The sequence below is a fragment of the Henckelia pumila genome, chromosome 2 (assembly GCF_033568475.1).
Source record: "Henckelia pumila isolate YLH828 chromosome 2, ASM3356847v2, whole genome shotgun sequence".
Classification (NCBI taxonomy): domain Eukaryota; kingdom Viridiplantae; phylum Streptophyta; class Magnoliopsida; order Lamiales; family Gesneriaceae; genus Henckelia; species Henckelia pumila.
Genome location: NC_133121.1, coordinates 10,778,991 through 10,792,018, shown reverse-complemented (window position 1 = coordinate 10,792,018; position 13,028 = coordinate 10,778,991). Strand labels below are relative to the sequence as shown.

The following is a 13,028-nucleotide window of genomic DNA, read 5'->3' as shown; positions in this document are numbered from 1 at the left end:
AATTATCCCAAAATATTTTTGTGTATAAAAAAACATGTGAGATGGCTCGTCCGGAGGCGAAGCCACTCCGACGCTCAAGTCAGTATGAGATTCAATAGACGAGGTATGAAAATTGCAAGGAATAGAAAGCGTGTAAAGACGTGTAAAAAACTTATGTAAAACGTGTAGAAAAAGTATGAGAGGCGTAGGTAAGCATGTAAAAACATATAAAAGACATGTAAGACTTGTAGAAAAAGTACCGTAATAAAGGTTAGAGGTCTTTTATTTATAGAAAGAGAGTTTCAATCCATATATAAAACAACTAAAATACTGAATTCATGCAGATCCATACAATATTTTAATATATATCTAAAATAATAAAATATAAATAAAGATAGGATATAATTTTTATCATATCATCAACGGTGATATTAAACAAATAGTGTGCAGCGACATATGAAACATTTTCAATGAAAAATATTTAAAACTATATATCAAAAATTAAAAGAGTTTAAGACTTAAATATGATAACATAAGAGACAAAAAGTCAAAAATTGTAAAAAAGGTACACATATAAGAAGAAAATACAGTTTTTTTTTCCTTCTATTTAATATACTTTCCTGTTCACTTATAAATAACAGTGGCCAAAATAGACTTGTCATGCCATTATTGCACGAGATTTATTCATTGTCATTTTAAAATGCATGTTATTTTGGGACATTTCTTGGCTGTCCCTGTCTCAGTTTAGAAAAAAGTTCTGAAATTTTAAAATAGACACGTATAATAATATAAAGATAAAGAGTTCAAGATTCGTTGACATTGCACGAGACAGCATAGATCTGCGTTTGTTTCTGACACTCGTGAAGACCAACTTTTTCTTCCATAATTTGAGCGCTGAATCCGCCATTTGTCACCATTGAAACTCGGTCCACAGTGAAGTGAAAAAGATTCCATCCTTTTCTTTTTTGTGTGCTCTAGTCTCATTATTGCGGCTTCATTACTTCCGACAATCAGAAGCCTGGACCCGTTTGTTCATGTTCGAAAAAATACTTGGACCAATGGGATTATGGCGAATGTGATTTGAATCTCTGGATCGCGAAAGGTGAGAGTCAAACTACCTACTATTTGTACCCTTTATTGAATCTTGATGTTTAACTTCATTGTCGGTGGGGGAAAAAGTTTGAATCTTGGGTTGTGTTCTAGTAGTGGCCAAGATTAAATCCCGATTTCAAGATTTTAATGTTTCAGGGTCGAAGGAATCAGTGAGAACGAGCGTATGGATCTTGAAGAAATGAACACTTGACTTGGACTGACATGCAGAGCGAAAATCGCCATTGATTTGCAGCAAAGATAGTGATTACTATGGAACCACCCAAGAAAAGAACTGTTATTTCCAAGTACTTCTACTTGCATAATCTCTAGAATGTTTCATTACATCAATTTAACCAATGAATCATTTCATGAGGTTCATTTGTGGACAGGGACTGGTGGGCTCGCTGGTTTCCATATGAGCTTTTTAAGATTCAACTTTCATTTCTTGAATTTTGTTGTACCAGCCTTTTGGTTTGGATTCGATTTTCGTAATGTGGTTGAGTTAGTTTCTTTTGGGTGCAGCTTGAAAATGAGCAGAACAAATGAAACAATGAGGCTAATTGTTACAACTTTTGTGGGGATCATAATTGGCTTCTTCATAGGGGTGACTTTTCCTGCACTTTCAACCACAAAGGCACGCAGATTCGACTCTTACTCTGTTATACATTTGTTACAACCGTGTTTCGATTCGGTGAAATGCTTTTGAAGAAATGTTCTGTTTCAAATAACGTTGACGATCGGCAGGCACATTTGCAATCAAGAATCTTTCCTTCTATCAACATTGCCTATGTCGAGGACAAGTACCCTGATCTCCCGACTCAAGCACTGTTAAATCTCTGGTCTTCTCTTAGAGGTCATAAAGGAATCTCACATGGATTTAACAATACCAAGGTATACTTTTGCTTTTGTATGCAAATCTGGGGGTTTAAATCTCTAATTTGACATTGATTTTTGTTTGGCTACAAGGTTGAGGAAGAACATTTGCTGCTTCCCTTCATTTTCTTACTTGTTCTGATAATTTTATGCAGATATGGGCCGCGACAAATCCCCGAGGCGCTGAGAGACTACCACCTGGTGTAGTTGTAGCCGAGTCTGATTTTTATATGCGCAGATTGTATGGTGTTCCCGGCGAGGTGGGTACGCGATGCCATAATGTATACAGTCTTTTTTTAAAAAAAAAGTATATGACTTCATGAATTTTGAAATCAAATGGCACTGACACAGGATTTGATCATAAAACCGCGGTATCTAATGACCTTTACTGTTGGATTGGAGCAGAAAATGAACATTGATGCTGCAGTGAAGAAGGTGACGGGGGGTTTTATTTAGTGCCAATTTTACCATTTCTGTTTCATGGACTAATGAATCTGTACAGTTGACAGAAAACTTCACAATTTTGTTATTTCACTATGATGGTCGGACAAGTGAATGGGATGAATTCGAGTGGTCGAAAAGAGCTATCCACGTGAGTGTGCGGAAGCAGACTAAATGGCAAGTGTAAAGATGACACTTTTTATGGTCTCCCACACTACCTGCTGTAATGGATTACTGTATGATCATATTATTTTCGTGCTCACAAGGTGGTACGCGAAGCGCTTTTTGCACCCAGATATCGTGGCACCATACGATTATATCTTTATATGGGATGAAGATTTAGGCGTGGATGACTTTGATTTTGAGGAGTAAGTAGAGACATCTTATATCTTTCCATCTTTTAGCTGATGCTAAAGAAAAACTACCGCTGAAATTACATGTCTTTACTGCAGGTATATAAAACTCGTGAAGATGCATGGTTTGGATATTTCGCAGCCCGGTTTATCCCCAGATAGTGGAATGACATGGGAGATGACGCGAAAACGAAATGACACTGAAGTTCACAAGTATTACTAGAAAACTTGTGTATATTGATTTGGTTTGTATCAGACGATTGTTGAAACTTTACAACTTAGAATGTAATCATTCCTCTTCACAGGGAAACAGAGGAAAGACCAGGCTGGTGCAGTGATCCACATTTGCCGCCATGTGCAGCGTATGTTGATTAATAAGCCATAAGCATTGTGATACTGTACATGGTTCAACTCACCGAGAAGGGTTTTTCTTTCTGTATAGATTTGTGGAGATCATGGCACCGGTGTTCTCTCGTGAAGCATGGCGCTGTGTCTGGCATATGATTCAGGTACAGAAATGTTTGGTTTTATCTTTTCCATAAGGCGAGACCCGAAAATGTTGAGAAAGAATGACAAAACAGCCAGAATTTGAACCTCCATGGAGCGCTGGTGACAGTGAAATCTGAAATATTTATGCCATGTGTTACAGAATGACTTAGTCCATGGATGGGGACTTGATTTTGCGCTTAGGAAATGTGTGGAGGTCAGTTTTTAGAAAGTTATGTGACTAAGTTCACTCCATCTTTGCTCCTGGTGATTAACAGTGTGCTTTCTGCGTCTTACTTGAAACCAGCCGGCTCATGAAAAGATAGGAGTTGTGGATTCTCAGTGGATCGTGCACCAAACCGTTCCTTCACTTGGAAACCAGGTACGCTACACATGATACTGAAGTGTCAGGTGAATCTATTCACGTGAAATTTCTGATCTTGCGCTCATTTCAACAGGGTGAGGCCGAGAATGGCAAGGCGCCATGGGAAGGGGTATGTATAGAAACTAAGTACGGCCTAAAATGCCTTTTCATTCATTCATTCATCATGTGACTGTGTAAACCTTTTTGGTTTAGGTCCGTGAAAGGTGTGGACACGAATGGACAATGTTTCAGGACCGTCTTTCGGCTGCAGAAAAAGCCTACTATAAGGAAATGGGAATTGATCCACCGAACTCAACGGCTAGATGACAAAACTTTGGTCGAAATTAGTAGCAGAAGTATAACTTGACCATGCTCTCTATGTTTCTTCCTAGTTGACGATTAATTTATCCCCTTTGGTATATGGTTCAGTCAAGTTTATGTAGTCCAGGCTGATAGTTTTTATTCAAGTCAAAATTAGTATCTTCCACAGTTTCACTCTCATGCAAATATACCAAACTCTAGTCGATTTTGTTCCACCTTCATAACTCTAAATACAAGAGAACAAGAGAATCTGTACAATACAGTAACATTCTTAAATCAAGCACCCTTCGCGAATAGAACCGAAAAGATCGGTCCCAGATTCTAAACAATGACCTGGTGAAATAGCAACCATCGAACAAGATGACAGTGACACCATGGAATATTCTGCACCACGAGTATTCAAATCAATAGATACAAGCAAGTCTGGCTCGGTTAAATAAAGCTTTCATCTTCTTGAATATGAAATTAAATAAAATGTGCTCCAACCAAAAAATAAAATAAAAAAAAAAAGTGAAAACGAAATGACTTGATGCGTTGCTGACTTAGTTATCATGTCATTTTCAAGATAGATTCTTTCAATCTGTATACAAAAAATTCAGTAGACACCTTGCAGTTCAAAACATGCGGTGAAGGATCCAAAGTAAATTTTGCTTACAATCACCAATCATGAACTAAAATCTAAAAGAAAAATACCAATATGCTATGTGGAATTCGCTTCCAAAAGTAGAGGACATTGCACCATGATCAAGAAACAACCATTGTTATTTGAAGGATAAAGAATCCGCTTACCACTTCATGATACACAATTAAACAAGAAAGTATATCTACATAAATTAGGCCACAGATGTGTACCTCTTCTATACATAGCAATAAACAGAGTACTTAATTTCAATTCCCAGAGATTTACTAAAGCAAATCAGCTATCAAGACACAAGCTCAATATATTTACTAGATGCTGATATCCTGGCGGTATCGGAAAGTCTGTTTGACTCCACTTCCAGCTGTCTCAAGCGCTTAGATTTTAGCACAAGTAACTCCACTCCCTCCATTTCAATCCCACAGCAAGTTATATCAACAATCTGCAAGTTCTCACAGCTCCTAACCATCGAAGCCGCAGATTTATCGGTCAATCCATGGCAGCCTCTAAGTTTCAATTCAATCAAGAAACTACATGAAGCGAGCATCAGAGTTAGCTCCTTATCAACCATCGTTTCGTTAAAAGATAAATCCAATTTCCTCAGTCTCTTCAAGTCCTGTCCTAAAGCGGTCAATAAACCAGATTCTCTCTCCACCACATCGCAATTTACCAGCGCAAGCTCCTCAAGCTTAACGCCTACGGTCCTCGCGAGAACTTTCAATCCATCACCAGTAACAAGACAGCAACTTTCCAACCTTAAACTTACCAAACCCCTGAAATTCAAATTCTCAGTCAAAGCAATCAAGTGAGTGTTATCAAGATCGAGAGGCAATCTTAAATCAAGCCTTCTCAAGTTGCATTTGCTATGATTAATAAAGTGCATCAAACCCTCTTGGCTGCCACCATCATAAATCAGCAGAGAATCCAAAGAAACACAATGTTCCGCCACTTTCAGCAATACCCCATCAACTATACTCCTACAAGCCCTCAGCTCCAGCTCTCGAAGACCCTTCAAGATTTTCACGAAACCCGAAACGGAAGCGTAGTCTCCCAAACTCGCACAGCTCTGGAGGTGCAGTTTCCTGATGTTCTTACAGTTTCTCCAAAGCAACCCAAGCCCACGATCCTCGGATACAATTCCAGATAAAGATAGATTCTCCAAACAGAACTCCACATCAAAAGCATCAATTTTTTCTTCCACCCCAGAAGCTTCCAGCTCTGATGCAGCGTTCGTGATATACAAGGAGAGGCATTTCAGACCGCTGAAAAACCGAAGCCAACGTAAAGAAAGGGGTCTGGAGAGAGCGATGGAAATAGAAGAAAGTCGAGCACAAGAAGTCGAGATAACAACCAGAGAGAAGGGTGAGAGTGGATTGGTCAAGTAGCGGAGGCTGCGCAGCTTGGGGCAAGAAGCAGAGACGGAGAGCAAGAGGTTGTCACCAACTACGGCGAGCGGCGAGGTGGCGATAGAAAGATTATCGAGAAATGGGTGCTGGGAAAGAAAGGACGATAAAGAAGCGATGGTGGTGGGGTCATAGGGAGGAGGGAGATAGAGCGAAAGAGAGGTGGTGGAGGAACGTAGGAGGCGGTGCCAGCGCTTGGAGACAAGGGAGACGGCGGCGTGGGACGGCGGGCGCAGGCGGTGGAAGATTTCTTGTAGAAGCTCATCGCAGAGAAGAGAGTCCATTTCTGTGATACATACATACAAGTCTTTCTCTTGTTATTTATTTGGGGTCTACGATGATCGCAAAGTGGCTTATAAAAGTTATAATAACCAATAGCTACCACTCGTTTGCTTCGTGGGTTTTTAGTGAGTATTATATTATATATTATATTCCATAAAAATTAAAATATTTTTGATTTGGCTTTTTCTTTTTATCTTTTTCTTTGTTTTGTTTTGTTTTCTTTTCTTTTTTTCCATTTGCGCACATTCATGAAAAATATGATGGTTTCCTCGAGCTAGAACATTGTTTTCCTCCAATTTTAAAAAGAAAATATTATTCATGAAACACGAAAACTCCAATTGAATGATTTCATATTTGATTCGAATGGTTGAAAAAAATATCATTTTTATGCACGAAATATTATTTTTCATCGTAGTCATAAACTGGATTGATAGGTTTCACAAATATAGATTTATGAAACTGTTTGACATAAGAAATACTTGCTATTGAATTAGAAAAACATGTGGATTATAAATAAAAGGATCTTCAAATGATAATAAATATATAAAGTGTGAACAAATACATATAATGATTAAAAGTATGATTATGTGAATACTGAATAGTAAAACTATTTAATGTGTCCTATCAAATAAACAAAGGGTCATGAATCGTCAATATTTATTAATTTTGATTTGATATATAATCTCTCTAACACACTTTTTTAGATTCATGAATTTATTTCTTTTTTTACAAAAGAGCCTTTAAATATATATTAAATACTAAAATAAAAACTATAAAATGGATATTTTTAAAATTGATAGAAATTATATTTTTGATTCAAAAAAAAATTGAAATTATATTTCTGAAATTCCATCTGGCTCATCGAAATCTTAAAACTAAATAAAATATGTAGTCAAAATCAATTAAATATACGACAATGAAAGAATGGATGTATGTAATAATATTGAATAGAATAAAAAAAATATTACAGGAAATTGTTTGTGGCCCAGACTTCCGTGGATTTATAACATATAATTATTATATAAATGATTAGTTGGGGATGATAGGAGTGTTCTGGTGGAGAATAAAGATGCCGTGGGAAGGATTAATTGTTCCACCTTTAAAAAAACACATAAAATGGTTGGTGATGGAAAAGGAAATAAAACGTCCACTTTAATTACTTTCTTTCTTTGTCTTCAAAAAAAATTACTTTCTTTCTTTTTTTAGATTCCAAATTTATAAAAAAATTCCTCGAAAATAATCTATAAAAGTATTTGGTTAGTTTATAATAATACAACATCTTACTATGAAATAAATTCCTAAAATAAATTGTTAGAAAAAGGAAAATTCGATTATGAGGAAATTTGTGAGAACAAGATGTTGGAGAATGGAGAGTACTATATGGTATATAAATGTAATTAATGAAATTATTTGAATGTTCGGGTCAGTCAGTGAATTATGTGAATGATTGATCGATGTCAAGACTTTGATTCCTTCTATCAACATGAAAACATTTAACCGGGCACCTAAAGATAGCAGCGAAGAAAGTTGCATTGTAAGGAAAGAAAATATTGAATTATTTTGTTTATCTTAAGAAAATATTTGTATAATTTTTAAAAATAAGATGGGGCTAGGGATGTAAACGAGCCGAGCCGAATCGAACAGTATCAGGCTCGGGCTTGGCTCGTTTGGTATATGTGGAGGCTCGGGCTCGGCTCGAGCTCCAGCCGAGCTTTTGTAATAAAGCTCGGCTCGGCTCGTTTATTGAATTTGTAAGCTCGGGCTCGGCTCGGGCTCGGGCTCGGGCTCGGGCTCGGCTCATTTATCATATGAAACGAGTCTGGCTCGAGTTTGGCTCGTTAAACGAGCTCGTTTTCAAACTCATTGGCTCGTTTAACTGGCTCGTTAAGCAAGCTCGTATTATGGCTCGAGTTTGGCTCGTTAAACGAGCTCGTTTTCAAGCTCGTTGGCTCGTTTAACTGGCTCGTTAAGCAAGCTCGTATTTTGGCTCGTTAAGTGGGCTTGGGCTCGGGCTCGAGCTCGTTTTCGAGCTCGTGAAGCTTAAATACAAAATATAAATCTCTATATAAACTAAAATTAAATTTTTCTTAAAAAATTAAAAATGACAAACATAAATAAAACTATAAAATTAATTATCAAATGTATGTCATATGCAACAGTCCATTACAACGATACACAATAACAATATAACATCATTACATTGTACATAAAAAACCCAAATTAGAAAAACCATTAGAAAAGTGCAAACTGCATCTCCAATAAAAATTAAATACATCCTGCAACCAACATTATTCGCAACATCATCTCTAATAAATATTAAAAATCATCATGCAATATAAAAAATAAAGTTAGTATCACAAAGTAATATAAGCAAGCAGAAAATTGAATGCGACGACCACTTTTTAAAATACGTTTGTAATTTTAATTAGTTGTTATAAATATCGGTAATTTTAATTAGTTATTATAATTATCGGTAATTTTAAATTACTACACGTTTATAATTTTATATGTATCTAACGTATCGGTAATTATTATAATTATGAAAAACAATTTCTAAAAATAAGTTGTTGTTTTTGAAGAGTTATTTCATTCGCAAATGATGTATTAAGTCGTTGTCTGCAACTAAATTTTTGAAAATATTAAATTAAGTTTTGAAAATATTTTAACAAAAACTTCAGCCTACCACAAATTTATGGACACCTATATGGTGACATAGTTTTAAAACATCATTCTACATAATAATTCTAATGATCACATATAAACATCATATTATTTAACAAGAGTGAATTCATAGTTTTAACTTTTAAGTTTTAATCATAATAAAATTTGGTTTTATAATTTGTTTGATAATTGATAAGCTTATTTTTATTACCTATACCAATGAAATGATATTATTATTGCACAAATTCTTTTAATTATATATAATGATTTAATTATACCAATGTGTGATATGATTTATATCATAATCTTTTCATCCCAATTATATATACCTAATTTTTTCTTCACATAGATAATAATATCATTAAAAGAAAATGTATAAAATGAATGAAAAAAATTGTTCTTGTATTTTCATGGCTATATACGCATGTATTTTTGTAAACAAAATTACTAAATACAATATAAATTATAAACCTATATACCTTCCATTTGATTATGGTTGTATTATTTTGTTAATATAACCCGAAGTATGTCATAAAATTATAATCTAAAATAAAAAAATATTAATAAATATTAAAATTTAAGATATTTTGTGTTCTACCTTAAACTTTTACTTGACAATCATAGACACCTAGTTGGTTAACAACTCATGTAACAATAACTGATTGAATGTACAAAGTGTTACATCAGTTGTTGTCCATGTAAGTGCTTAAGATTGTTGTCCGTACGATACCAAATTTATATATAAATATATATATATATATATATATATATAATTATTATTAAAACGTAATTACCAATAAAATAAATAAACATAATCAAATATATGTTTTTTGGTTCAAAATTTGATATAATATTGTCACTATTTTTTATTTTAACTAGTTTTTGTGTGCAAAAATATTCACAAACGATATAGATGCATAATAATGTATCTATTTTTTCTATAAAAATTTTAAATTTGATTAAATGTTATCATTATTTTTTAATTACACTTAACTTTTTTGTATCCATATATATGTGAAAATATCCATAAATTCTATCTGTAATGAAATTATGAATTTGGTTTCACAATTTGAAATTTGATCGAATATTATAACTAATTTTTTATTTCAGTTAATTTTGTGTCTCCATATCGTGAACATTTATATAAATGAAATATATGCTAATATAAAAATTTTATTTTATATTTGATTAGATGTTATCACTTATCAGCAATTTTTTATTTATTACAATATACTAATTTTTGTTTTAAAATTGAAAATTTGATATGATGTTATCACAATTTTATAATTTCAAACAAATGTTTCGTGTGCATATATATGTAAAAACAATATTAATAATTTTTACAATAATATTTTAAAAACAAATAAATTTATTATATCATATCAATACTTTGATATAAATTTCAAATCCAAATCAAAATTTTATTATTTAAAAAAAACAAGTTTTTTCTAGGAATATTTAATTTAATTTTTAAAATATTATAGATTTAAATTTACTCAATGAACATATAAATAACTAAATCAGCCGAGTTCGAGAAACTATATAAATTAATATATTTTCACAAGCCAAAAAAATGAGTCAAGCTCGATCCAGAACCTGAGCTCAAGCTGACGAGCCACTAACGATCCAATCCCAAGTCCAAGCCCGAGCTCGCAAGCCACTAAACGAGCCGAGCTCGAGCCCGATATGACGAGCCACTAAACTAGCCGAGCTAACAAGTCATTAAACGAGCCGAGCTAACGAGCCATTAAACGAGCCGAGCCCAAGCCCGAGCTAACGAGCCACCTAAACGAGCCGAGCTCGAGCTTCCGAGCCTATTAACGAACATGTTCGCGAGCTAACGAGTCGAACATCCTTAAGCTCAGGCTCGGCTCGTTAAAATTTTTGAGCTCAAAATTGAGCTCGGGCTCGGCTCAATAAGCTTAACGAACGAGCCCGAACGAACTTTTTCACGAGCCGAGCTCCGAATAGCTCGCGAACAGTTCGGTTCATTTACATCCCTAGATGGGGCGATGCTATTTGTTTAAAAGTTTTTACATGATCTTAATTATTTAATTTTAGTTAATTTTTCAAGAAATTTCTTAAACAATGTGTCGTGCATTCTTAATACTAGTGTCTGTTGCACACGCATTGCGTGTGTAAGACGTGTTTATTTCAAGAACAAATTTCATGTAATTATCTCACAATTGGATTTTTAGAAACCGTTTTTTTGATAGCCTAATTTTAAATTTTAAATTTCAAAGAAGATAATATTACTAAGGGCAAAGGTATTAAAAAAAATTGGTGTGTCACTAACCAACCAAAAGAGTTTGTATGTAGTGCTCAACCTTTATAATATTGTATAAGAAAAAAATTTCATGTAATTTTTTCACAATTGGATTTTTAAAAACCGTTTTTTTGATAGCTTAATTCTAAATTTTAAATATCAAAGAAGATAACATTACGAGAGGCAAATGTGGTAAAACAAAATTTTGATGTCACTAATCAACCAAAACAGTTTGTTTGTAGTGCTCAACCTTTATATAATGTATAGATTTTAAACAATCCCATGAGCTAGCTATGTAGACTCCGAACCACATATTAAACAATAAACATCAAATCCCTTGAGTGTGTGGGGTTTTATGGGGTTTTTCGACCCGTATAGAGATCTCTTTGTAGGGCATAAGACCGCCATCGATCAAATTTCATGTGGGTTCCACGTGCTTACATGTGTAGTCCATGTGAAATGCATGTATGACCATTTGTTGGTCACACAACTACAATGGAATATTGCTTACATTGTAGAATAGAATCTTTCGGTTTTATGAATCATGTTTTGTGAAATTAAATGGATGGTATATTTTTCCTATATTATAAGGGAAAATTGCTTTTTTGGTCTTTTATGTTTGTTATCTTACGATTTCAGTCTTTTATATTTTCAGATTTCAGTTTTAGTCCGCTATCTTTATTTTTTTTGGCAATTTTAGTCTTTTTTTCGACATGGCGCTGACGTGACACCAATTCAGTGCTGATGTGGAGCTGATGTGTACAGTGCCACGTAAGCATTTTTTAATAAAAAGGACCGAAATTGCCAAAAATCAAAACATGCAGAACTAAAACTGAAATGTGAAAATATAGAGGACCAAAATCGCAAAGTGACAAACATATAAGATTAAATTTACAATTTTCCCATATTATAATAACTCGATACATTAGAACAGACGCTTGGGATCGTGTTTGAACTTTTGATTTGCCTAAAATACACTTTTAATGCAACATATTTAGTAATTACATAAGTGAACTCTTTTTTCATTAATGAAATCAATATTTTGATTCTATAATTTCAAAAATTGTCGCAAAATTAAAATATTTCGAGATTTGATCTTCAATTTAAAATCCATATTTTTTTTAAATTAAATATATTATGTTAATGTCAAACATAATATTTGTGTATTATACTACACACACAACGTATGTGTCCGAGCGACTAGTATCAATTAACTGCGAGAATCTTTTAAAATTTTCATAGCTTAAATAAGCTAAGACAAAATAAAAGTTACATAATATGTTTCATGTGAGATGATTTTACGAATCTATATCCGTGAAATAGTTCGACCTAGCTTATATTTATGAAAAAATGTAATATTTTTGACATAAAATATGATATTTTTCATAGATCGAGTTGAATGAGATATATGTCTCACAAAATTGATCCGTAAAACCGTCTCATTTGACTTCTTGCTTAAGCTTTAAATGTCTTGTCTGCCATTATATATTTAAAAATATTGTGCAAAACTTTTTCATCTCTATATTTATTATCATTTCTTGTTTTTGTTCAACATCTATTTATTATAATAGTTAATTTGTAATTTATATTACAACGATTGTATCTCATATTATCAGGGATGACAATTGGTCGGGTTTAGATTCGTTGGCCAGAAGCAGGTTCGAGAAAGGTCGCATGTTTGAGTAAAAATTTTGTTAAGAAAAATCTGATAAGTATTTTTTAAAAGCTCTCCCAAACACTACATTGATTTTTTTGTAGAGAATCAAGAGACGATGATCCGAGTTCCAAACCCAACATATACATTAGGTCAATGTGCGTGGTGCAAGTAGGGCTGTAAACGAGCCGAATCGAGCTGAACTATAGCAAAATT

At 33.7% G+C, this 13,028-nt stretch overlaps 2 protein-coding genes across 3 annotated transcripts; one reads left to right on the top strand and one right to left on the bottom strand.

Moving 5' to 3' along the window:
- Positions 1-856: 856 nt before the first annotated feature.
- On the top strand, positions 857-4,095 carry LOC140883390 (uncharacterized). 2 transcript variants are annotated; one of them, XM_073289833.1, is made up of 15 exons: positions 857-1,081; positions 1,228-1,376; positions 1,594-1,705; positions 1,816-1,962; positions 2,100-2,204; positions 2,296-2,379; positions 2,447-2,562; positions 2,652-2,753; positions 2,838-2,951; positions 3,044-3,100; positions 3,181-3,247; positions 3,388-3,441; positions 3,532-3,606; positions 3,683-3,718; positions 3,802-4,095. In XM_073289833.1, exons 2-15 carry the CDS (start codon positions 1,342-1,344, stop codon positions 3,913-3,915), a joined length of 1,218 nt encoding a protein of 405 aa, XP_073145934.1. In that variant the 5' UTR covers positions 857-1,081; positions 1,228-1,341; the 3' UTR covers positions 3,916-4,095. The 2 variants fall into 2 exon arrangements, with proteins under 2 accessions (XP_073145934.1, XP_073145935.1); XM_073289834.1 differs by having other exon boundaries at positions 1,213-1,376.
- A 572-nt stretch (positions 4,096-4,667) lies between these two features.
- LOC140884196 (uncharacterized) lies at positions 4,668-6,233 on the bottom strand. The gene has a single exon (XM_073290875.1). It carries the CDS (start codon positions 6,231-6,233, stop codon positions 4,833-4,835), a length of 1,401 nt encoding a protein of 466 aa, XP_073146976.1. The 3' UTR covers positions 4,668-4,832.
- Positions 6,234-13,028: the final 6,795 nt, after the last annotated feature.

Coding starts and splice junctions, on each gene's coding strand:
- LOC140883390 (XM_073289833.1), top strand. CDS start 1,342: ATGGAACCACCCAAGAAAAGAACTGTTATTTCCAA. Junction 1,377..1,593: donor AAAAGAACTGTTATTTCCAA/GTACTTCTACTT, acceptor TTTTGGGTGCAG/CTTGAAAATGAGCAGAACAA. Junction 3,442..3,531: donor CGCTTAGGAAATGTGTGGAG/GTCAGTTTTTAG, acceptor ACTTGAAACCAG/CCGGCTCATGAAAAGATAGG.
- LOC140884196 (XM_073290875.1), bottom strand. CDS start 6,233: ATGGACTCTCTTCTCTGCGATGAGCTTCTACAAGAAATCTTCCACCGC.